The sequence below is a fragment of the Cyclopterus lumpus genome, chromosome 13, assembly GCF_009769545.1.
Source record: "Cyclopterus lumpus isolate fCycLum1 chromosome 13, fCycLum1.pri, whole genome shotgun sequence".
NCBI classification, from domain to species: Eukaryota; Metazoa; Chordata; class Actinopteri; order Perciformes; family Cyclopteridae; genus Cyclopterus; species Cyclopterus lumpus.
The window spans coordinates 17,691,651-17,718,117 of NC_046978.1; the positions used below are offsets into that span (position 1 = coordinate 17,691,651).

Genomic DNA, 26,467 nt, shown 5'->3' on the forward strand with positions numbered 1-26,467 from the left:
CTGGTCTTCAAACTTTATAAAAAAGTAATAACCCCCCCCCCCCCCCCGTTGAGGAAGCCGATGAGTCTCGCTGCCGTGGAAACGCTGACCAATAAACAACACCTCCAGCTAATCCAGTAACCCCCCCCCCCATCATCAGCGTCTCCCTCTGGCCCTCTCGGTTACATCTTCTGCTGATGGAGCGTTTTTTGGCCCCGTGTGCACATTTATTATCGGGTGCAAATTAAATCTGTAACATGGGTGATCTCAAGAGCATTTTAAGTGTCAGGCACATGTCACTCTTTAGAGTTCATGCAGTGTCGTTTCTCTGCTCTGAGCCGGGTTAACCACACGCAGACCTGGTGGTGGGGGAGGAGGAGGAGGTGTCGTGATGAAACATCAGCTCAACGGTTTCACATGAAAACTGGAAGTTCATTAAATGCCAGCAGCAGCATGTGCAGAACGCACGACAGTTCTTAAAATATTGAAAATATTCTGCACGTTATACGCCGGGAACCTTCTCGAGGATGTATTTCTGAGGAGGATGTGAGCTTCCTATTTTGGCCCTTGTATTTTTGTATTTTTTTTGGAGCTCTTGAGCAACATCTTTCAGAAAGGAAGAAGATTGCAACATGTGGTGAAATGTGCGAGAGAAGATACATGAACCAACTGAGGCGGTCCAACACATGTAAGTAGCAACCATTTTCATACCATAAAAAAGGGAAATATGACATAAAATACCACCAGGAAAAAGGTCAGAACCTTGATTTATTTATTTTTTGTCTCTGGATGCAGACGGTCGCACGTGCACATAAACGCGTCCGCATGTCCCGCGCGCTCCACGGTTCAGTCAACGGGACGACGGCCATCCCATGGAGGGGCAACAGGAGGCGGCTGTCGCTGGTGGAGCAGCTGAGGGGCTGCCAGGAGGCCTGGTGCCCCGCGGCCCCCTGGGACAGAGAGGGGGCACACGCTGCTATCTGTGGAACGCCTGCTGGGGTGAGCTGTCCATCAAAGAGCCCCTTGTTGTTGTTTAATGTGGCGTCAAGTGGTCGGCATGAGGCTGAATTGCATTTAATGCTGAGAGGAAGAAAATATTTTCTTTTTCTTCTTGAATTATATATATATATATATATATATATATATATATATATATATATATATATATATACATGTGTATACATGTTGTCCTCCAGCAATAAGTCATCCAACAATAATGAATAATTTTCCGTGTTTTTTTTATTTCTGGGGGAAAAGCTGGTTGTTTTTTATCACAATGCAATAAATCCTTAGATTTTGAATTTCTGCCCGAAGCACACAAGTGTTTTAATATGACCAAAAATCCCAAATCCAATCAGCTGACCTCCATTTGTTACAATCTAACTCATCGTACAAAAAAATATATATATATTTTCTTCTTGCTCAACTTTCTCTTCGTGTTTTTAAAAAAAAAAAATTTGGAGAAGTTACTTTTTTTTTTTTGTTGTCCCTTTTTAGCTCCATTTTTTCTTTCCCCCCCATCTCTTTGCATGTCCTCCCACTGTTCCCATCACGTGTCCTCCCACTGTTCCCATCACGTGTCCTCCCACTGTTCCCATCACGTGTCCTCCCACTGTTCCCATCAACCTCAGAAGCTCTCGGGTTAGTTTTTGCTGCTCATCAGGGTTTTTTTTTATGAAAAACTCCGCAGCTTCGCTGAAGCGTGTGCGTCAACCACAGAAGTGTCCTGAGCACCGACGTGCCCCGGCTCTGCGGCGCGAAAGTAGTTCCCTTTTTTTCTACGACCTCGTAAAACGATGACCTCTTTGTGCACCGAATGCAGAAGTGGTGTCAAATTTTAAAACGGTCCCGCATCTCCGGGGGAAAAATGACAGGAAACAAGTAGTGAAGCGGCATGTTTGAAAAAGAGTGACGTGCAACAGCACAGAAATGCAAAGTTCTAACTGGAAGCAGCAAAGAAAGGCAGTGGCCCGTGAGTGTGTGCGGTCACGTGGGGAAGGAAAGGCTGTTGTTGTTGTTTTTTTCACTGCGGAAATAAATGTACAAATTTTGATGTCGGTTGGAGGCCGGACGATTGGTTTCCGATATGCTGAACAGAAATAATTTCTGCTTGACTTCTTCTTCCTATGAATTTGCACACTATTTATTTCTGTGCACACTTGACAGCCACTTCCTGTGTGTGTGTGTGAAGTTATTTATGTGTCAACAATCTGCGTTTTTCAGTTCAGTTCAATGTGATCGGGCTCATTGTCTACGCAGTTAAAGCCACGTTTAATAATGTCTTTAAGTAGAATGGATGATGATATATTAGAAATAAAAAAAGAGTCCAAAAAAAAGACCTCGATAAAAGTCCCAAAACTCACACTGACATAAATATGCTTATCAGTCATGATGGACTGAACCAGGAAGAGTTTCAGCTGCAGTCCACATCCGACTTACTGGTAAAGCTCTGAGTCGTGTCACCTGGACAATATCCAAAAGGACAAAAGCTTTAAATGTATAATGAATCAATGTCTTAGTGTATATATATTTGTAGGTGTGTTTGGAGAGAAAAGCAGATTTATATCCTGAACCGGCCTCTGCATCACTTCTCGGGGACTTTACTGTTACCCTGACTGTCGTCATGACGGCATTTCAAGATATAAAAATCGATCCAGTCATAAAAACACTGACGTGTTGAGTCCTTTACCGCACACACACAAAAAAAAAAAAAAAAAAACCTGCCCAGCGAGCTTCCGCGACTACTAAAATACTGAAGTGAGTCACCGTGTGTGTGTGTGTGTGTGCGTGTGTGTGTGTGTGTGTGTGTGTGTGTGTGTGTGCGTGCGTGTTTCCCTCCAGAGTTTCCTGGTTGTGCGAGACTCCGCGACGTCTCAGCCCGGCCTGCTGTGCGTGTCTGCCGGAGGACTCAATGGGGCGGTCCACGATCACAACATCGAAAGCACGGGCACAGGTAGGGACTACTTTCTCTCTCTAGTCGTTATATATTCATGATAAACAAAGTGACCCGATATCGTCACTTCAGTTCAAAGTGCAAAACCTGTCATGTGGGTTGAGAGAGAGAGAGCGCGTGAGAACAGGTGAGCGCTTACCTCGTCAAAACGGGGGCCTTCTAAATGCAAATACTGGTTCCTCAAACCGAGTTTCAAATCACAGGCCCGAAGAGACAAAAAATGAAAGATCTAATGGATGAAACGGTCACTTTGGCTTATCTTTTAGAAGCCTCCCCTTCCTTCTCATTCTTCCTGTTTTTTTTTTTTAAAAGCTTCGGTGTGTTTCCAGGAATGAGACTAACTGCCTCCTCTTTTCTCTGTGACCCCATTTCAGTCTTCTGGCTGTCCGAGTCTCGCCTGTCTTTCTCTGACTTGGCTCAGCTCGTGCTCTTCTACTCTCTGACCAGGTAAGAAAACCTGCTGCGTCTTTGTCGTCGTTGTGTGTGTGTGATTGAACTTTCCCCCCATTTTGAACTCTTTCTATTTATTCATCTAACATCTTCAACGTAATCCCCCGTCATCGTCGTCGTCGTCTTCTTATCGCGCGGCAGGGACGTGTTGGCCGTCCGTCTTTCCATTCCTCGCTGGATCTACGGCGTCACCGAGAAGACAGGAGATCGTCTCTCTGGACTCGAGCCCGGTGAGTCCTCGCGTCCTCTCCTATAGGAGCTACGTCAGAAAACACCGACTGTCTCATTCACACCACCTTCCTAACGCAGGTACTTGGCTCTGCACGCCGGGCGACCAGCCCGCCGAGGGGATGACCCAGAGGGAGCCGGGCGATGTAATGTGCTCCATACAGGTATACGCTGTGTGTGTGTGTGTGTGTGTGTGTGTGTAAAAGAACAAGGGATTCTAACAACTTCCTTTATTTCCTCGCGTGCACGTTTGTCGACGCCCGCCGTGTGTTGACGGTTCCTCAGCTGACGTCCACCAACGGCGCCCTGTGCTTCATCAACCCGCTCTACCTTCGCGAGCACGGAGACGATTGGCTGACCTGCAGACCGGGGCGCCGCCTCAGCACCACCCGGGCGTGGGCGGGGTCAGGGTTGCAGAGCAAACGCACCATCTCGTTGGATAAGGAAGGCTCCGCTGCCAGCTTGGAGAGTTCTGGTGGGGACCACTTTTTAATTTATTTACTCAGGACAACCTGAAGAGGTGGATATATCAAAACTTAAGCGGTTTAAAACTGAATGGCTATGTTTGTTCCTCATCCATGTTTCCAGGTCTTATCAGAGCCATGTCTGCTGATTCGGCGAATTTCCCACCGACCCCGTCAGCACCAGCTGCTCCAGAAGGGGTGGTTCTCAGGAGGCCCAGTAGAGATTCGGACTCCGGCCATCTTCACAGAGCGAGCCCAGGGAGCCTCCCTCCATCTACTCCCTCCACCCCTATAAGTTCAAACTCTATGTTTGAGCTGCAGACCCATTGCAGCCCGGTGCCTCAGTCCCCTCACCGGGTGTCCTGGATTGAGGACGGAGTCTGGCTGCCTCCGCCCAGGCCTCCCTCTTTGCTCCACCCGCTGTCGCTGGAGCTCGACTCGCTGTCCATCAGCAGCATCGAAGAAGAGCAGGACTCCCAGGTGGCGAACCCCGGCCCGCTCCACCCGTGCGCGCAGCGGCTGGCCGACAAGGTCATCCACCGTCTCTCGGCGGTGGGCCAGGCTCTCGGCGGCCTGGTGAGTCAGAAGAAGAGGCTGACCAATCGCGTGGAGGAGCTGAGCGAGCGGAAAGGCGCGGAGTTCGCCGAGGCCGTGAAGGGATTCGTGGAGATGACGCTGAAGAAAGGCGCGGATCCCGGCGGGGTCACGGGGTCAGAGTTCTTACAGGAGGTGAGGTCGTCGCTCTCGTCGCTGAAGGAGACGCTGTTGGACTGCCAAGAGATCCAGGCGTTGTTGGACAGCATCGCTGACATGAACGACTTGGAGATCGGTGAGTACATTTCTTATACGAAGTGTTAACTGCTTTTAAAGTGCACAGCTCCAATTCCTCCTCTCGCACCGTTCGACCCTCCTGCAGACTCCCTGGTTGAGCTTTCCCTCCACAAGGCGGCGCTGAAGCCCGTCTCCGAACACCTGTACTCCTGCATCCAAATGTCCCGGACCGACGACGGCAGCTTCCAGCGTCTCCAGAGAAACATGAGCGTGCTGGAAAAGAACGGCGTGGAGGAGCTCGGCGGGTCGGCGGGCGTCGGAGTGCCCGACGCCGTCACCCTGGAGCGGATCCAGCAGAGGTGGACGAGCATGCATGAGGCCTACTCCCCAAACAAGAAGGTCCACGTCCTGCTCAAAGTCTGCAAGATCATCTATCACAGCATGAGTGCTAATGCCATCTCAGGTAGCCAGCTGTTTATTTATTTATCATAATTGTATTTATTTATTTATTGCTGTCACTTAATTTGTCTGTTAGTTACCCCTTTTAAATCCCCACTCTTCCTCTGCTGCAGGCACGACGTTCGGAGCGGACGACTTCCTGCCCTGCCTCACGTGGGTGCTGCTCCGCAGTGACGTGGTCACCTTACACCTGGACACAGACTACATGATGGAGCTGCTGGACCCCACGCAGCTGCAGGGAGAAGGTCAGGCCGACACGAGCAACGCACACTGCAGGTGCTCGTGCACAGGAATCTTCCACACGCACGATAGCCGACGCACTATTGGCTGATTCATTAATTCTTCTTCGCGTATAAACGTCACTAAATGAAAACAGGTTGTGCCACACAAACTTTCTTACGTGGAGATGAGTTTAATAATCTTCTTCCAGTAGCTGTTGTGGCCGGCTGACAATGTTGCTTATTATAACACAACTTCTAGATGAAGTAACGCCGCGCTCACACTGCACGGCTTTAGCCCTTGATTTTCCTCTCGACAACCAGCTTTTTGCACCCGTCTGTCAGGGAGCAACAGCTCTGCTGTATGTATTGCACCTGGAGGATCAGGCTATAAACAGTAAAGACATGTAGGAACGGGCTATGTTGTGAACAACAGTGACAACAACCAGCATGACTACGTCTACGTCACTTCTTGCATGTGTAGTTTGGAGACCTCATCTGGGAAGATCTTGTTGTGTGTCACTGTTGAAAGTTGTGTTGCGTGAACTTGCAAAAGGACCTTCATGCACTGAACTTCATGGCGATGGTTCATCGCCATAAGGGAGGCGTGGGTTTGATCCCCCCGGCTGTGCTCGTTCAAATGGGTTCTTTTAAGGATTTAGATGCTGTTTTAATAACCATTACAAGTCACAGAGCGTCTCCCTTTCTTCATCCTCCCCCATATCAACAGGTGGCTACTACCTTACGACTCTATACGCCTCTCTTTACTACATCAGCAGCTTCCGGCCGAAGCTGGCCGCCCGTCAGCTCAGCATCGAGGCCCAACACTCTCTCAACCAATGGCATCGCCGGCGGACCCTGCACTGCAACCAGTCGCGGCGCAGCGAGAACCGGCTGACCTTCCGCAGGCAGGCGTGCCGGAACAAAGGGTCGCAGAGCACCGAGACGGACGACGAGGGCAAAGAGGAGAGTGGGAAAGAAGATGAGTCTGCGAAGGGGGAGGAGTCACAGCGGCGGGAGGGGAGCGGCGCCGAGGCTCTGCGGCCGCGGAGGGAGGAGGAGACGGGCAGAGGGCGAGGATCCGAGTGGGAATCGCAGACGTCGTCTCCGGCATCGGACCGCGATCGGCAAGACGTGACGAGGAGCAAGCGGGAAGATGGACGGACTCTATGCACGGAAGGAGAAGAGGATCACAGATGATCGTAGAGTGGCCCCCTTCATGGGTCATAACCCTCCTGGGACGAAAACCACCGGCAGAGATCCCTCTATTCTAATAGTCCATACTGTTCGAGAGCACCGAGTATTATTATTATTATTATTATTATATTTATATGGGAGCTAATAATAGTTAAAGCTGTTTGGAGGCTATTAGGTTTTGTACGGTGCAGCATGAGTTTGATTTGTAAAGATTTTTTTTTATACGCAAATTTTTTGATTTGTAAATATTAACATGAAAGTAATAAATGAGCAAAAAAAGAGGACATTAATAAAACCGATTAACAGTTTTGATTCCCTCTTAATTCCATTTGCAGCAGCAGCTCTGTCTTTTATTATTATTATTTGCATACATCACATGATGCTTGATCTGTAATATGAAGTTATTCCTCAGTCCCATTTTATCCCAGTCCCTCTCACATTTGGTGAAAGTAGAACACTTTTACCCAAAAAAACGATTAAAAGAAATTTGGTTTTAGACATTTATTACATGTATTTACTATTGTATTCATATATTCCACGACTTTTGTGAACCTAAGGTTTTTGGTAAACCAGTTTCCAGCACCAAAACAGTTCATCCACATGAGTAAAGGTATGTTTTCACAAGCCATTTGAAGAATCTTTAATAAATCAGACTTCAACTTTTCAGCTTTAGGGCCAAATTACCTTTTTTTACACTGTAGACAACTGGTGCTTCATTAAATCGATAGCTGAGATTGTTATGCAATTTTTTTAATGTATATCACATGTATCAAATGCAAGTGCCTCTAAAAAAAAAGAAGGTGAATTTAAGAAATTATGTAAAGAGGGTTAAATTGTATGCTCATACACGTAGTATTGAACGTATTCAGTGGATACCTCCATGTTTACGTATAAACACACAGAATTTACCCTCATTTGCATATTACGGAACACGGTGATGTCACAGGCTGTGACCTCAAAGGCCCGGAATGTACAGCACTTGAACATTCCGTGCCAGTTCCATTATATATAGTCCATCCAGCCTTGCAGCAACAAACACCAACGTTTTTACGAAAGCTCTTCAGCCATCTTCAGTTATAATGGGTAAAGTATTTGGAAAGCTCTTCACAGCTGTGGAGAAGGAGAAGGAGTTGCCTTCAAACTCAGAAGACATTGGTGTCGTCGCTGGAGGAGGGAAGAGGAAACGGACAGAAGATGGGGAAAGCCTACCGAGGAAAAGAAGTAGGAAACGGGACTCCTCCCCGCAGAACGATGAGTTGCCGTCCAGCTCAGAAGACATTGGTGTTGTCGATGGAGGAGGGAAGAGGAAACAGACAGAAGATGGGGAAAGCCCACCCTGGAAAAGAAGCAGGAAACCGGGCCCCTTCCCGTGGAGCGGTGAGTTGTTCAGCTCAGAGGACACTGGTAAGCTTTATGCCGATATTTTAACCATTATTCTGCTATAAATGATTTAAGAGACCTTGAATGATTGTCTTGTCTTTTAGTTTGAGGGACTCTTTGTCCTCGCTCGTGTTGTGAATGCCGGTAAATTCATGTCGTGATGTTTTTTCTCCCATCTCTAGAAAGCAGAAACACACCCGAGGCGGCTCTGAGCGAGGGAAGCGCTAAGAGGAAGGCGGTCGACGATGAAGGACCGGTTGAGAAGAAGTACAGGCTTCTAGACGAGTCAGACGTGTTTAAGGCCAAGTACCAGCAGCTGAAGAAACTTGGCCAAGGATCGTTTGGATGCGTGTTTGCTGGCTACCGCAGAGCGGATAATCTACCCGTAAGTGTTCCTCACATTTTCTTGCACACACATGCAGACACACACATGCACAGTACGGTCAGAAAGTGTAACCAAAAAGTCTTGTTTCTATCTCTTAGGTCGCCATCAAGCATATCGACAGGAAACACCATCTCACCCTTTACCAAGAAGATGATGGGTACACGATCCCCATGGAGGTCGCTGTCCTAGAGCATCTACAGGCCAACTCAGAGCGGCATTCAGCACCAGTTGACCTACTGGACTGGTACGTTGAGGAACAGGGGCTGATCCTGGTGCTGGAGAGACCGTTGCCGGCCGTAGACCTCGCCAACTACATCCAAGGCAAAGGAGGCCACTTGATAGAAACGGAAGCCAAGGTAAGCTGCTGTAGTCATCTCAGAGTCACAGCCATGAAAACATGTCCAAGCATCATCTCTGATCCCTCAACTCTCTCTTTTTGTCTTTCAGATTATAATTAATCAGCTGCTGGATGCAGCCATTGACCTCAAGCAGAAGCACATTTTCCACCGTGACATTAAACCCGAAAATCTTCTTATTGAGACCTGCATGAAGTCGCCGCGAGTTCGCCTCATCGACTTCGGTTTGAGCTGCTTCGACGGAGACGGAGACACCTATAGCAACTTTTATGGTAAGAAGTCCAGCTTCACTCCTGCTCTTTATTAACATTATTTATCGGTGACTTTTACATTGAAACAAAGCTCCTCCTCCTCCTCACTGTCTCTTTATTATGTCTGTATATTTTAGGTTCTTTCGTCCCCCCAGAGTGGCACCGTCGGCAGGAATACGAAGCCGGACCCTCGACAGTATACCAGATCGGAGTGGTCCTGTTCGCCATGCTCCAAGGCGTGGAATCTAGCGGGCACCTGTCCTTTCAGAAGCTGAAGAACAGTTGGTGGCTTTCCGAATGTAAGAGAAACATACACAAATATGTCGGCAGACACAAATCTATTCACGTTGTGATGGATCACAGGACCTCACCCTTTCTTCTCTTTCTTTCTCTCCAGATTGCAAAGATTTCTACAAGGCGTGCATGCATGTGAATCCGGATCAGCGGTTCACCCTGGAGCAGATGAGGAATCACCCGTGGCTGAGATAGTATCACACTACACCCACACACACACAAACACACGCATACATTGAAATGTCCAAGTGTCCTTGAGCAAGACACTGACCCTAAATTGCTCCCGAGGGTTGAGCCCTCTGTGTTTTAAATTGGAACATATGTGATATATGTGATATATATGATATATGTGATCTTATGATTAACATAATTAAGAAGTGTGTGACGAAAGAGAGGTGTGACGAGGACCAAACTTTAACTTTAACGTGATGCATGCATACGGACCCGGATCAGCGGTTCCCCCTGGAGCAGCTGAGGAATCACCCGTAGCTTAGATAGTATCACACTTAACAAACACCTACATTTAAATTTAAACATAAACTACACAAACGTAGATTTAAATGTCCAAGTGTCCTTGAGCAAGACACTGAACCTAAATTGCTCCCGAGGGTTGAGCCCTCTGTGTTTTAAATGGGAACATATGTGATATATGTGATATATATGATATATGTGATATATATCATATATGTGATCTGGTGCCACCTTGTGTGACAGTTATTAGTTCAATCACTTCACACAAACAAACGCCTACATTTAAATATAAACTACACACACATAGATTTAAATGTCCAAGTGTCCTTGAGCAAGACACTGACCCTAAATTGCTCCCGAGGGTTGAGCCCTCTGTGTTTTAAATTGGAACATATGTGATATATGTGATATATATGATATATGTGATCTGGTGCCACCTTGTGTGACAGTTATTAGTTCAATCACTTCACACAAACAAACGCCTACATTTAAATATAAACTACACACACATAGATTTAAATGTCCAAGTGTCCTGGAGCAAGACACTGAACCTAAATTGCTCCCGAGGGTTGAGCCCTCTGTGTTTTAAATTGGAACATATTGGAACATTCAAGTTAAACACCCCAAAAGATAGATAAGGCCCCTAGTCAAGTTTTAGATCAGGAACTAGGGATTAAGAAGTGGTCCCGTTGGACCAGGAAAAGAGACGTGTGACGAGGACCAAACTCCAACTTTAACGTGAAGAGGTCCAAACTTTTAATTTAATGTGTCGACGTCCGAAATTTAACTTTACGTGGCGAGGTCAAACTTTTAAATTAATGCGTCGAGATCCGAACTTTTAATTTAATGTGTCGAGGTCCACACTTTTAACGTGGCGAGGTCCGAAATTTTAGTTTGCGTGACGAGGTCTGAACTTTTACTTTAACGTGACACATGCATACGGACCCGGATCAGCGGTTCCCCCTGGAGCAGCTGAGGAATCACCCGTGGCTTAGATAGTATCACACTTCACACAAACAAACATCTACATTTAAATTTAAACATAAACTACACAAACGTAGATTTAAATGTCCAAGTGTCCTTGAGCAAGACACTGAACCTAAATTGCTCCAGAGGGTTGAACCCTCTGTGTTTTAAATTGGAACATATGTGATATATATGATATATGTGATATATATGATATATGTGATATATATGATATATGTGATCTGGTGGCACCTTGTGTGACAGTTATTAGTTCAATCACTTCACACAAACAAACGCCTACATTTAAATATAAACTACACACACATAGATTTAAATGTCCAAGTGTCCTCGAGCAAGACACTGAACCTAAATTGCTTCAAGTTAAACACCCCAAAAGATAGATAAGGCCCCTAGTCAAGTTTTAGATCAGGAACTAGGGATTAAGAAGTGGTCCCGTTGGACCAGGAAAAAAGACGTGTGACGAGGACCAAACTCTAACTTTACGTGACGAGGTCCAAACTTTTAATTTAATGTGTCGAGATCCGAACTTTTACATTAATGTGACGAGGTCCGAACTTTTAAGGTGACGAGGTCCGAACCTTTAATTTTACTTTAACGTGATGCATGCATACAGACCCGGATCAGCGGTTCCCCCTGGAGCAGCTGAGGAATCACCCGTAGCTTAAATAGTATCACACTTTACACAAACAAACGCCTACATTTAAATTTAAACATAAACTACACAAACGTAGATTTAAATGTCCAAGTGTCCTTGAGCAAGACACTGAACCTAAATTGCTCCCGAGGGTTGAGCCCTCTGTGTTTTAAATTGGAACATATGTGATATATGTGATATATATGATATATGTGATCTGGTGCCACCTTGTGTGACAGTTATTAGTTCAATCACTTCACACAAACAAACGCCTACATTTAAATATAAACTACACACACATAGATTTAAATGTCCAAGTGTCCTGGAGCAAGACACTGAACCTAAATTGCTCCCGAGGGTTGAGCCCTCTGTGTTTTAAATTGGAACATATTGGAACATTCAAGTTAAACACCCCAAAAGATAGATAAGGCCCCTAGTCAAGTTTTAGATCAGGAACTAGGGATTAAGAAGTTGTCCCGTTGGACCAGGAAAAAAGACGTGTGACGAGGACCAAACTCTAACTTTAACGTGACGAGGTCCGAACCTTTAATTTTACTTTAACGCGATCCATGCATACAGACCCGGATCAGCGGTTCCCCCTGGAGCAGCTGAGGAATCACCCGTAGCTTAAATAGTATCACATACAAACAAACGCCTACATTTAAATTTACACACACACTACACACACGCCTACATTTAAATGTCCAAGTGTCCTGGAGCAAGACACTGAACCTAAATTGCTCCCGAGGGTTGAGCCCTCTGTGTTTTAAATTGGAACATATGTGATATATGTGATGTATATGATATATGTGATATATATGATATATGTGATCTGGTGGCACCTTGTGTGACAGTTATTAGTTGAAACAAACACGTACATTTAAATATAAACTACACACACATAGATTTAAATATTGAAGATTTAAAAAGTGTCCTTGAGCAAGACACTGAACCTAAAATGCTCCAGAGGGTTGAGCCCTCTGTGTTTTAAATTGGAACATATTATTATTAACATTAACATAATTAAGATGTGTGTGACGAAACTTTAACGTAACGAGATCCGAACTTTAACTTTAACGTGACTTTTTATTTACCTACCTACCTCCCGACAGCCCGGAGCTGCTGCTGCTGCTACCTACCTACCTAGCTATCTACCGACCGACTGACCGGAGCTGCTGCTGCTTCTACCTGCCTGCTGCTGCTACCTAGCTACCTAGCTATCTACCAACCGACTGACCGGAGCTGCTGCTGCTTCTACCTACCTGCTGCTGCTACCTAGCTATCTACCGACCGACTGACCGGAGCTGCTGCTGCTTCTACCTACCTGCTGCTACCTACCTACATACCTAGCTATCTACCAACCGACTGACCGGAGCTGCTGCTGCTTCTACCTACCTGCTGCTGCTACCTAGCTACCTAGCTATCTACCGATCGACTGACCGGAGCTGCAGCTGCTTCTACCTGCCTGCTGCTGCTGCTACCTACTTACCTACCTACCGGAGCTGCTGCTACTTCTACCTACCTGCTGCTGCTACCTACCTACCTACCTAGCTATCTACCAACCGACTGACCGGAGCTGCTGCTGCTTCTACCTACCTGCTGCTGCTACCTAGCTACCTAGCTAACTACCTACCGGAGCTGCTGCTGCTTCTACCTGCCTGCTGCTGCTGCTACCTACTTACCTACCTACCGGAGCTGCTGCTACTTCTACCTACCTGCTGCTGCTACCTACCTACCTACCTACCTAGCTATCTACCAACCGACTGACCGGAGCTGCTGCTGCTTCTACCTACCTGCTGCTGCTACCTAGCTACCTAGCTATCTACCGACCGGAGCTGCTGGTGCTTCTACCTGCCTGCTGCTGCTACCTACTTACCTACCTACCGGAGCTGCTGCTACTTCTACCTGCCTGCTGCTGCTACCTACTTACCTACCTACCGGAGCTGCTGCTACTTCTACCTGCCTGCTGCTGCTACCTACTTACCTACCGGAGCTGCTGCTACTTCTACCTACCTGCTGCTACCTACCTACCTACCTAGCTATCTACCAACCGACTGACCGGAGCTGCTGCTGCTTCTACCTACCTGCTGCTGCTACCTAGCTATCTACCGACCGACTGACCGGAGCTGCTGCTGCTTATACCTACCTGCTGCTGCTACCTAGCTATCTACCAACCGACTGACCGGAGCTGCTGCTGCTTATACCTACCTGCTGCTGCTACCTAGTTACCTAGCTATCTACCGACCGACTGACCGGAGCTGCTGCTGCTTATACCTACCTGCTGCTGCTACCTAGCTACCTACCTGCCTACTGCTGCTTCTACCTACCTGCTGCTCCTATCTACGTACGTACCTACCTACCTGCCTGCTGCTGCTACCTACCTACCGGAGCTGCTGCTGCTTCTACATACCTGCTGCTGCTACCTACCTAACTACTGGAGCTGCTGCTAGTTCTACCTACCTGCTGCTGCTACCTACCTACCTACCTACCTACCGACAGACTGACCGACCAACCGGAGTTGCTGCTGCTACCTATCTAATAGAGGTATTGCTGCTTCTACCTACCCTCTGCTGTTACCTAGCTACCTACCTACCGACCGACCGACCGGAGCTGCTGCTGCTTCTACCTACCTGCTGCTGCTACCTACCTACCTACCGACAGATTGACCGACCAACCAGAGTTGCTGCTGCTACCTATCTAACGGAGCTGCTGCTGCTTCAACCTGCCTGCTGCTGCTACCTACCTACCTAGCTATCTACCGACCGACTGACCGGAGCTGCTGCTGCTTCTACCTGCCTGCTGCTGCTACCTACCTAGCTACCTAGCTATCTACCAACCAACTGACCGGAGCTGCTGCTGCTGCTACCTACCTAGCTACCTAGCTATCTACCAACCGACTGACCGGAGCTGCTGCTGCTTCTACCTACCTGCTGCTGCTACCTAGCTACCTAGCTATCTACCGATCGACTGACCGGAGCTGCAGCTGCTTCTACCTGCCTGCTGCTGCTACCTAGCTACCTACCTACCGGAGCTGCTGCTACTTCTACCTGCCAGCTGCTGCTACCTACTTACCTACCGGAGCTGCTGCTACTTCTACCTACCTGCTGCTACCTACCTACCTACCTAGCTATCTACCAACCGACTGACCGGAGCTGCTGCTGCTTATACCTACCTGCTGCTGCTACCTAGCTATCTACCGACCGACTGACCGGAGCTGCTGCTGCTAATACCTACCTGCTGCTGCTACCTAGCTATCTACCGACCGACTGACCGGAGCTGCTGCTGCTTATACCTACCTGCTGCTGCTACCTAGCTACCTAGCTATCTACCGACCGACTGACCGGAGCTGCTGCTGCTTATACCTACCTGCTGCTGCTACCTAGCTACCTACCTGCCTACTGCTGCTTCTACCTACCTGCTGCTCCTATCTACGTACGTACCTACCTACCTGCCTGCTGCTGCTACCTACCTACCGGAGCTGCTGCTGCTTCTACATACCTGCTGCTGCTACCTACCTAACTACTGGAGCTGCTGCTAGTTCTACCTACCTGCTGCTGCTACCTACCTACCTACTGGAGCTGCTGCTAGTTCTACCTACCTGCTGCTGCTACCTACCGACAGACTCACCGACCGACCGGAGTTGCTGCTGCTACCTATCTAATAGAGCTATTGCTGCTTCTACCTACCCTCTGCTCTTACCTTGCTACCTACCTACCGACCGACCGGAGCTGCTGCTGCTTCTACCTACCTGCTGCTGCTACCTACCTACCTACCTACCTACCGACAGATTGACCGACCGACCAGAGCTGCTGCTGCTACCTATCTACCGGAGCTGCTGCTGCTTCAACCTGCCTGCTGCTGCTACCTACCTACCTAGCTATCTACCGACCGACTGACCGGAGCTGCTGCTGCTTCTACCTGCCTGCTGCTGCTACCTACCTAGCTACCTAGCTATCTACCAACCAACTGACCGGAGCTGCTGCTGCTGCTACCTACCTAGCTACCTACCAACCGACTGACCGGAGCTGCTGCTGCTTCTACCTGCCTGCTGCTGCTACCTACCTACCTACCGACAGATTGACTGACCAACCAGAGTTGCTGCTGCTACCTATCTACCGGAGCTGCTGCTGCTTCAACCTGCCTGCTGCTGCTACCTACCTACCTAGCTATCTACCGACCGACTGACCGGAGCTGCTGCTGCTTCTACCTGCCTGCTGCTGCTACCTACCTAGCTACCTATCTATCTACCAACCAACTGACCGGAGCTGCTGCTGCTGCTACCTACCTAGCTACCTAGCTATCTACCAACTGTCTGACCGGAGCTGCTGCTGCTTCTACCTACCTGCTGCTGCTACCTAGCTACCTAGCTATCTACCGATCGACTGACCGGAGCTGCAGCTGCTTCTACATACCTGCTGCTGCTACCTACCTAACTACTGGAGCTGCTGCTAGTTCTACCTACCTGCTGCTGCTACCTACCGACAGACTGACCGACCGGAGTTGCTGCTGCTACCTATCTAATAGAGCTATTGCTGCTTCTACCTACCCTCTGCTCTTACCTTGCTACCTACCTACCGACCGACCGACCGGAGCTGCTGCTGCTTCTACCTACCTGCTGCTGCTACCTACCTACCTACCTACCGGAGCTGCTGCTGCTTCTACCTGCCTGCTGCTGCTACCTACTTACCTACCTACCGGAGCTGCTGCTACTTCTACCTGCCTGCTGCTGCTACCTACTTACCTACCGGAGCTGCTGCTACTTCTACCTACCTGCTGCTACCTACCTACCTACCTAGCTATCTACCAACCGACTGACCGGAGCTGCTGCTGCTTATACCGACCTGCTGCTGCTACCTAGCTATCTACCGACCGACTGACCGGAGCTGCTGCTGCTTATACCTACCTGCTGCTGCTACCTAGCTATCTACCAACCGACTGACCAGAGCTGCTGCTGCTTATACCTACCTGCTGCTGCTACCTAGTTACCTAGCTATCTACCGACCGACTGACCGGAGCTGCTGCTGCTAATACCTACCTGCTGCTGCTACCTAGCTATCTACCGACCGACTGACCGGAGCTGCTGCTGCTTATACCTACCTGCTGCTGCTACCTAGCTACCTAGCTATCTACCGACCGACTGACCGGAGCTGCTGCTGCTTATACCTACCTGCTGCTGCTACCTAGCTACCTACCTGCCTACTGCTGCTTCTACCTACCTGCTGCTCCTATCTACGTACGTACCTACCTACCTGCCTGCTGCTGCTACCTACCTACCGGAGCTGCTGCTGCTTCTACATACCTGCTGCTGCTACCTACCTAACTACTGGAGCTGCTGCTAGTTCTACCTACCTGCTGCTGCTACCTACCTACCTACTGGAGCTGCTGCTAGTTCTACCTACCTGCTGCTGCTACCTACCGACAGACTCACCGACCGACCGGAGTTGCTGCTGCTACCTATCTAATAGAGCTATTGCTGCTTCTACCTACCCTCTGCTCTTACCTTGCTACCTACCTACCGACCGACCGGAGCTGCTGCTGCTTCTACCTACCTGCTGCTGCTACCTACCTACCTACCTACCTACCGACAGATTGACCGACCGACCAGAGTTGCTGCTGCTACCTATCTACCGGAGCTGCTGCTGCTTCTACCTGCCTGCTGCTGCTACCTACCTACCTAGCTATCTACCGACCGACTGACCGGAGCTGCTGCTGCTTCTACCTGCCTGCTGCTGCTACCTACCTAGCTACCTAGCTATCTACCAACCAACTGACCGGAGCTGCTGCTGCTGCTACCTACCTAGCTACCTACCAACCGACTGACCGGAGCTGCTGCTGCTTCTACCTGCCTGCTGCTGCTACCTACCTACCTACCGACCGATTGACTGACCAACCAGAGTTGCTGCTGCTACCTATCTACCGGAGCTGCTGCTGCTTCAACCTGCCTGCTGCTGCTACCTACCTACCTAGCTATCTACCGACCGACTGACCGGAGCTGCTGCTGCTTCTACCTGCCTGCTGCTGCTACCTACCTAGCTACCTATCTATCTACCAACCAACTGACCGGAGCTGCTGCTGCTGCTACCTACCTAGCTACCTAGCTATCTACCAACTGTCTGACCGGAGCTGCTGCTGCTTCTACCTACCTGCTGCTGCTACCTAGCTACCTAGCTATCTACCGATCGACTGACCGGAGCTGCAGCTGCTTCTACATACCTGCTGCTGCTACCTACCTAACTACTGGAGCTGCTGCTAGTTCTACCTACCTGCTGCTGCTACCTACCGACAGACTGACCGACCGGAGTTGCTGCTGCTACCTATCTAATAGAGCTATTGCTGCTTCTACCTACCCTCTGCTCTTACCTTGCTACCTACCTACCGACCGTCCGACCGGAGCTGCTGCTGCTTCTACCTACCTGCTGCTGCTACCTACCTACCTACCTACCGGAGCTGCTGCTGCTTCTACCTGCCTGCTGCTGCTACCTACTTACCTACCTACCGGAGCTGCTGCTACTTCTACCTGCCTGCTGCTGCTACCTACTTACCTACCGGAGCTGCTGCTACTTCTACCTACCTGCTGCTACCTACCTACCTACCTAGCTATCTACCAACCGACTGACCGGAGCTGCTGCTGCTTATACCGACCTGCTGCTGCTACCTAGCTATCTACCGACCGACTGACCGGAGCTGCTGCTGCTTATACCTACCTGCTGCTGCTACCTAGCTATCTACCAACCGACTGACCAGAGCTGCTGCTGCTTATACCTACCTGCTGCTGCTACCTAGTTACCTAGCTATCTACCGACCGACTGACCGGAGCTGCTGCTGCTTATACCTACCTGCTGCTGCTACCTAGCTACCTACCTGCCTACTGCTGCTTCTACCTACCTGCTGCTCCTATCTACGTACGTACCTACCTACCTGCCTGCTGCTGCTACCTACCTACCGGAGATGCTGCTGCTTCTACATACCTGCTGCTGCTACCTACCTAACTACTGGAGCTGCTGCTAGTTCTACCTACCTGCTGCAGCTACCTACCTACCTACTGGAGCTGCTGCTAGTTCTACCTACCTGCTGCTGCTACCTACCGACAGACTGACCGACCGACCGGAGTTGCTGCTGCTACCTATCTAATAGAGCTATTGCTGCTTCTACCTACCCTCTGCTCTTACCTTGCATCCTACCTACCGACCGACCGACCGGAGCTGCTGCTGCTTCTACCTACCTGCTGCTGCTACCTACCTACCTACCTACCTACCGACAGATTGACCGACCGACCAGAGTTGCTGCTGCTACCTATCTACCGGAGCTGCTGCTGGTTCAACCTGCCTGCTGCTGCTACCTACCTACCTAGCTATCTACCGACCGACTGACCGGAGCTGCTGCTGCTTCTACCTGCCTGCTGCTGCTACCTACCTAGCTATCTACCAACCAACTGACCGGAGCTGCTGCTGCTGCTACCTACCTAGCTACCTACCAATCGACTGACCGGAGCTGCTGCTGCTTCTACCTACCTGCTGCTGCTACCTCGCTACCTAGCTATCTACCAACCGACTGACCGGAGCTGCAGCTGCTTCTACCTGCCTGCTGCTGCTACCTAGCTACCTACCTACCGGAGCTGCTGCTGCTTCTACCTGCCTGCTGCTGCTGCTACCTACATACCTAACTACCGGAGCTGCTGCTACTTCTACCTACCTGCTGCTGCTACCTACCTACCTACCTAGCTATCTACCAACCGACTGACCGGAGCTGCTGCTGCTTCTACCTACCTGCTGCTGCTACCTAGCTACTTAGCTATCTACCGACCGACTGACCGGAGCTGCAGCTGCTTCTACCTGCCTGCTGCTGCTACCTAGCTACCTACCTACCGGAGCTGCTGCTGCTTCTACCTGCCTGCTGCTGCTACCTACTTACCTACCTACCGGAGCTGCTGCTACTTCTACCTGCCTGCTGCTGCTACCTACTTACCTACCGGAGCTGCTGCTACTTCAACCTACCTGCTGCTACCTACCTACCTACCTAGCTATCTACCAACCGACTGACCGGAGCTGCTGCTGCTTATACCGACCTGCTGCTGCTACCTAGCTATCTACCGACCGACTGACCGGAGCTGCTGCTGCTTATACCTACCTGCTGCTGCTACCTAGCTATCTACCAACCGTCTGACCGGAGCTGCTGCTGCTTCTACCTACCTGCTGCTGCTACCTAGCTACCTAGCTATCTACCGATCGACTGACCGGAGCTGCAGCTGCTTCTACATACCTGCTGCTGCTACCTACCTAACTACTGGAGCTGCTGCTAGTTCTACCTACCTGCTGCTGCTGCTACCTACCGACAGACTGACCGACCGACCGGAGTTGCTGATGCTACCTATCTAATAGAGCTATTGCTGCTTCTACCTACCCTCTGCTCTTACCTTGCTACCTACCTACCGACCGACCGACCGGAGCTGCTGCTGCTTCTACCTACCTGCTGCTGCTACCTACCTACCTACCTAACGGAGCTGCTGCTGCTTCTACCTGCCTGCTGCTGCTACCTACTTACCTACCTACCGGAGCTGCTGCTACTTCTACCTGCCTGCTGCTGCTACCTACTTACCTACCGGAGCTGCTGCTACTTCTACCTACCTGCTGCTACCTACCTACCTACCTAGCTATCTACCAACCGACTGACCGGAGCTGCTGCTGCTTCTACCTGCCTGCTGCTGCTACCTAACTACCTACCTACCGGAGCTGCCTAGCTATCTACCGACCGACTGACCGGAGCTGCTCCTACTTCTACCTGCCTGCTGCTGCTACCTACCTACCTAGCTATCTACCGACCGACTGACCGGAGCTGCTGCTGCTTCTACCTACCTGCTGCTGCTACCTACCGGAGCTGCTGCTGCTACCTACCGGAGCTGCTGCTGCTTCTACATACCTGCTGCTGCTACCTAGTTACCTAGCTATCTACCGACCGACTGACCGGAGCTGCAGCTGCTTCTACCTGCCTGCTGCTGCTACCTACCTACCTACCTACCGGAGCTGCTGCTGCTTCTACCTGCCTGCTGCTGCTACCTACCTACCTACCTAGCTATCTACCAACCGACTGACCGGAGCTGCTGCTGCTTCTACCTGCCTGCTGCTGCTACCTACCTACCTACCTAGCTATCTACCGACCGACTGACCGGAGCTGCTGCTGTTTATACCTACCTACCTGCTGCTGCTTCTACCTACCTGCTGCTCCTATCTACCTACCTACCTACCGGAGCTGCTGCTGCTTCTACATACCTGCTGCTGCTACCTACCTACCTACTGGAGCTGCTGCTAGTTCTACCTACCTGCTGCTGCTACCTAACAACAGACTGACCGACCGACCGGAGTTGCTGCTGCTACCTATCGCTACCTATCTACCAGAGCTATTGCTGCTTCTACCTACCCTCTGCTGTTACCTAGCTACCTACCTACCGACCGGAGCTGCTGCTGCTACCTACCTACCGACAGATTGACCGACCGACCGGAGTTGCTGCTGCTACCTATCTACCGGAGCTGCTGCTGCTTCAACCTACCTACCTGCTGCTGCTACCTACCTACCGACCGACCGGAGCTGCTTCTACCTTCCTGCTGCTGCTACCTACCTATCTACCGACCGACCGGAGCTGCTTCTACCTTCCTGCTGCTGCTACCTACCTACCTACCGACCGACCGGAGCTGCTTCTACCTTCCTGCTGCTGCTACCTACCTACCTACCGACCGACCGGAGCTGCTTCTACCTTCCTGCTGCTGCTGCTACCTACCTACCGACAGACTGACCGACCGGAGCTGCTGCTGCTACCTACCTACCTGGTGCTGCTACCTACCTACCGACCGACCGGAGCTGCTTCTACCTTCCTGCTTCTGCTACCTACCTACGTACCTACCGACCGACCGGAGCTAATTTTGCTTCTACCTACCTGCAGCTGCTGCTCCTAGCTACCGACCAACCGACCGGAGCTGCTGCTGCTACCTACCTACTGACCAACCGACTGACTGGAGCTGCTTCTACCTACCTGCTGCTGCTTTTGCTACCTACCTACCGACAGACCGACCGGAGCTGCTGCTGCTTCTACCTACCTGCTGCTGCTACCTACCTACCTACCTACCGACAGACTGACCGACTGACCGGAGTTGCTGCTGCTACCTATCTACCTGAGCTGCAGCTGCTTCAACCTACCTACCTGCTGCTGATACCTACCTACCTACCGACAGACGGACAGACCGACCGGAGCTGCTGCTGCTTCAACCTACCTACCTGCTGCTGCTACCTACCTACCGACCGACCGGAGCTTTTTCTACCTTCCTGCTTCTGCTACCTACCTACCGACCGACCGGAGCTAATTTTGCTTCTGCTGCTCCTACCTACCTACCTACTGACTGACTGGAGCTGCTTCTACCTACCTGCTGCTGCTTTTGCTATCTACCTACCTACCGACCGACCGGAGCTGCTGCTGCTTCTGCCTATTTGCTGCTACCTACCTACCGACCAACCAGAGCTGCTGCTGCTACCTACCTACCGACCAACCAGAGCTGCTGCTGCTACCTACCTACCGACCAACCAGAGCTGCTGCTGCTACCTACCTACCGACTGACCGGAGCTGCTGCTGCTTTGAAAATAATAAAATGGAAACTAAATAAATGTATCTTTTCTTTTGAAATGTTTTACTTGAAATGTTTTAATACTGTTAATCTTGCACATGTTGAAACATGTCAATAATCCTGGAAGGTCGGTATCAAAAAGGTCTGTATTTCACATCAACTGTGACGGACGACGAGGGCAAAGAGGAGAGTGGGAAAGAAGATGAGTCTGCGAAGGGGGAGGAGACGGGCAGAGGGCGAGGATCCGAGTGGGAATCGGCAAGACGTGACGAGGGGCAAGCGGGAAGATGGACGGACTCTATGCACGGAAGGAGAAGAGGATCACAGATGATCGTAGAGTGGCCCCCTTCATGGGTCATAACCCTCCTGGGACGAAAACCACCGGCAGAGATCCCTCTATTCTAATAGTCCATACTGTTCGAGAGCACCGAGTATTATTATTATTATTATTATATTTATATGGGAGCAAATAATAGTTAAAGCTGTTTGGAGGCTATTAGGTTTTGTACGGTGCAGCATGAGTTTGATTTGTAAAGATTTTTTTAATACGCAAATTCTTTGATTTGTAAATATTAACATGAAAGTAATAAATGAGCAAAAAAAGAGGACATTAATAAAACCGATTAACAGTTTTGATTCCCTCTTAATTCCATTTGCAGCAGCAGCTCTGTCTTTTATTATTATTATTTGCATACATCACATGATGCTTGATCTGTAATATGAAGTCATTCCTCAGTCCCATTTTATCCCAGTCCCTCTCACATTTGGTGAAAGTAGAACACTTTTACCCAAAAAAACGATTAAAAGAAATTTGGTTTTAGACATTTATTACATGTATTTACTATTGTATTCATATATTCCACGACTTTTGTGAACCTAAGGTTTTTTCGTAAACCAGTTTCCAGCACCAAAACAGTTCATCCACATGAGTAAAGGTATGTTTTCACAAGCCATTTGAAGAATCTTTAATAAATCAGACTTCAACTTTTCAGCTTTAGGGCCAAATTACCTTTTTTTACACTGTAGACAACTGGTGCTTCATTAAATCGATAGCTGAGATTGTTATGCAATTTTTTTAATGTATATCACATGTATCAAATGCAAGTGCCTCTAAAAAAAAAAAAAGGTGAATTTAAGAAATTATGTAAAGGGGGTTAAAGTGTATGCTCATACACGTAGTATTGAATGTATTCAGTGGATACCTCCATGTTTACGTATAAACACACAGAATTTACCCTCATTTGCATATTACGGAACACGGTGATGTCACAGGCTGTGACCTCAAAGGCCCGGAATGTACAGCACTTGAACATTCCGTGCCAGTTCCATTATATATAGTCCATCCAGCCTTGCAGCAACAAACACTAACGTTTTTACGAAAGCTCTTCAGCCATCTTCAGTTATAATGGGTAAAGTATTTGGAAAGCTCTTCACAGCTGTGGAGAAGGAGAAGGAGTTGCCTTCAAACTCAGAAGACATTGGTGTCGTCGCTGGAGGAGGGAAGAGGAAACGGACAGAAGATGGGGAAAGCCTACCGAGGAAAAGAAGTAGGAAACGGGACTCCTCCCCGCAGAACGATGAGTTGCCGTCCAGCTCAGAAGACATTGGTGTTGTCGATGGAGGAGGGAAGAGGAAACAGACAGAAGATGGGGAAAGCCCACCCTGGAAAAGAAGCAGGAAACCGGGCCCCTTCCCGTGGAGCGGTGAGTTGTTCAGCTCAGAGGACACTGGTAAGCTTTATGCCGATATTTTAACCATTATTCTGCTATAAATGATTTAAGAGACATTGAATGATTGTCTTGTCTTTTAGTTTGAGGGACTCTTTGTCCTCGCTCGTGTTGTGAATGCCGGTAAATTCATGTCGTGATGTTTTTTCTCCCATCTCTAGAAAGCAGAAACACACCCGAGGCGGCTCTGAGCGAGGGAAGCGCTAAGAGGAAGGCGGTCGACGATGAAGGACCGGTTGAGAAGAAGTACAGGCTTCTAGACGAGTCAGACGTGTTTAAGGCCAAGTACCAGCAGCTGAAGAAACTTGGCCAAGGATCGTTTGGATGCGTGTTTGCTGGCTACCGCAGAGCGGATAATCTACCCGTAAGTGTTCCTCACATTTTCTTGCACACACATGCAGACACACACATGCACAGTACGGTCAGAAAGTGTAACCAAAAAGTCTTGTTTCTATCTCTTAGGTCGCCATCAAGCATATCGACAGGAAACACCATCTCACCCTTTACCAAGAAGATGATGGGTACACGATCCCCATGGAGGTCGCTGTCCTAGAGCATCTACAGGCCAACTCAGAGCGGCATTCAGCACCAGTTGACCTACTGGACTGGTACGTTGAGGAACAGGGGCTGATCCTGGTGCTGGAGAGACCGTTGCCGGCCGTAGACCTCGCCAACTACATCCAAGGCAAAGGAGGCCACTTGATAGAAACGGAAGCCAAGGTAAGCTGCTGTAGTCATCTCAGAGTCACAGCCATGAAAACATGTCCAAGCATCATCTCTGATCCCTCAACTCTCTCTTTTTGTCTTTCAGATTATAATTAATCAGCTGCTGGATGCAGCCATTGACCTCAAGCAGAAGCACATTTTCCACCGTGACATTAAACCCGAAAATCTTCTTATTGAGACCTGCATGAAGTCGCCGCGAGTTCGCCTCATCGACTTCGGTTTGAGCTGCTTCGACGGAGACGGAGACACCTATAGCAACTTTTATGGTAAGAAGTCCAGCTTCACTCCTGCTCTTTATTAACATTATTTATCGGTGACTTTTACATTGAAACAAAGCTCCTCCTCCTCCTCACTGTCTCTTTATTATGTCTGTATATTTTAGGTTCTTTCGTCCCCCCAGAGTGGCACCGTCGGCAGGAATACGAAGCCGGACCCTCGACAGTATACCAGATCGGAGTGGTCCTGTTCGCCATGCTCCAAGGCGTGGAATCTAGCGGGCACCTGTCCTTTCAGAAGCTGAAGAACAGTTGGTGGCTTTCCGAATGTAAGAGAAACATACACAAATATGTCGGCAGACACAAATCTATTCACGTTGTGATGGATCACAGGACCTCACCCTTTCTTCTCTTTCTTTCTCTCCAGATTGCAAAGATTTCTACAAGGCGTGCATGCATGTGAATCCGGATCAGCGGTTCACCCTGGAGCAGATGAGGAATCACCCGTGGCTGAGATAGTATCACACTACACCCACACACACACAAACACACGCATACATTGAAATGTCCAAGTGTCCTTGAGCAAGACACTGACCCTAAATTGCTCCCGAGGGTTGAGCCCTCTGTGTTTTAAATTGGAACATATGTGATATATGTGATATATATGATATATGTGATCTTATGATTAACATAATTAAGAAGTGTGTGACGAAAGAGAGGTGTGACGAGGACCAAACTTTAACTTTAACGTGATGCATGCATACGGACCCGGATCAGCGGTTCCCCCTGGAGCAGCTGAGGAATCACCCGTAGCTTAGATAGTATCACACTTAACAAACACCTACATTTAAATTTAAACATAAACTACACAAACGTAGATTTAAATGTCCAAGTGTCCTTGAGCAAGACACTGAACCTAAATTGCTCCCGAGGGTTGAGCCCTCTGTGTTTTAAATGGGAACATATGTGATATATGTGATATATATGATATATGTGATATATATCATATATGTGATCTGGTGCCACCTTGTGTGACAGTTATTAGTTCAATCACTTCACACAAACAAACGCCTACATTTAAATATAAACTACACACACATAGATTTAAATGTCCAAGTGTCCTTGAGCAAGACACTGACCCTAAATTGCTCCCGAGGGTTGAGCCCTCTGTGTTTTAAATTGGAACATATGTGATATATGTGATATATATGATATATGTGATCTTATGATTAACATAATTAAGAAGTGTGTGACGAAAGAGAGGTGTGACGAGGACCAAACTTTAACTTTAACGTGATGCATGCATACGGACCCGGATCAGCGGTTCCCCCTGGAGCAGCTGAGGAATCACCCGTAGCTTAGATAGTATCACACTTAACAAACACCTACATTTAAATTTAAACATAAACTACACAAACGTAGATTTAAATGTCCAAGTGTCCTGGAGCAAGACACTGAACCTAAATTGCTCCCGAGGGTTGAGCCCTCTGTGTTTTAAATTGGAACATATGTGATATATGTGATATATATGATATATGTGATCTGGTGGCACCTTGTGTGACAGTTATTAGTTCAATCACTTCACACAAACAAACGCCTACATTTAAATATAAACTACACACACATAGATTTAAATGTCCAAGTGTCCTGGAGCAAGACACTGAACCTAAATTGCTCCCGAGGGTTGAGCCCTCTGTGTTTTAAATTGGAAC

General features: G+C 48.9%; 3 protein-coding genes across 6 annotated transcripts; all 3 read left to right on the forward strand.

The window, feature by feature from the left end:
* The first annotated feature begins 362 nt into the window (after window positions 1-362).
* Window positions 363-22,721, forward strand: rinl (Ras and Rab interactor-like). Of its 4 annotated transcripts, none has more exons than XM_034548721.1 (12): window positions 364-667; window positions 775-978; window positions 2,821-2,932; window positions 3,307-3,379; window positions 3,524-3,612; window positions 3,692-3,774; window positions 3,896-4,085; window positions 4,199-4,903; window positions 4,991-5,308; window positions 5,418-5,549; window positions 6,253-6,678; window positions 22,375-22,721. In XM_034548721.1, the coding sequence occupies exons 2-12, from the start codon at window positions 805-807 to the stop codon at window positions 22,416-22,418; spliced, it is 2,346 nt and encodes a 781-aa protein (XP_034404612.1). In that variant the 5' UTR covers window positions 364-667; window positions 775-804; the 3' UTR covers window positions 22,419-22,721. The 4 variants fall into 4 exon arrangements, with proteins under 4 accessions (XP_034404614.1, XP_034404612.1, XP_034404613.1 ...); XM_034548722.1 differs by having other exon boundaries at window positions 6,253-6,664; window positions 22,361-22,721; XM_034548723.1 differs by lacking the exon at window positions 22,375-22,721 and having other exon boundaries at window positions 363-667; window positions 5,418-5,580; window positions 6,253-6,623.
* Window positions 7,769-9,606, forward strand: LOC117741593 (serine/threonine-protein kinase pim-2-like). The gene is made up of 6 exons (XM_034548724.1): window positions 7,769-8,123; window positions 8,282-8,484; window positions 8,583-8,840; window positions 8,932-9,112; window positions 9,229-9,390; window positions 9,489-9,606. Exons 1-6 carry the CDS (start codon window positions 7,799-7,801, stop codon window positions 9,578-9,580), a joined length of 1,221 nt encoding a protein of 406 aa, XP_034404615.1. The 5' UTR covers window positions 7,769-7,798; the 3' UTR covers window positions 9,581-9,606.
* Window positions 22,722-23,451: 730 nt separating the features above from the next.
* On the forward strand, window positions 23,452-25,300 carry LOC117741676 (serine/threonine-protein kinase pim-2-like). Its single transcript, XM_034548866.1, has 6 exons — window positions 23,452-23,817; window positions 23,976-24,178; window positions 24,277-24,534; window positions 24,626-24,806; window positions 24,923-25,084; window positions 25,183-25,300. The coding sequence occupies exons 1-6, from the start codon at window positions 23,493-23,495 to the stop codon at window positions 25,272-25,274; spliced, it is 1,221 nt and encodes a 406-aa protein (XP_034404757.1). The 5' UTR covers window positions 23,452-23,492; the 3' UTR covers window positions 25,275-25,300.
* The last annotated feature ends 1,167 nt before the right edge of the window (window positions 25,301-26,467 follow it).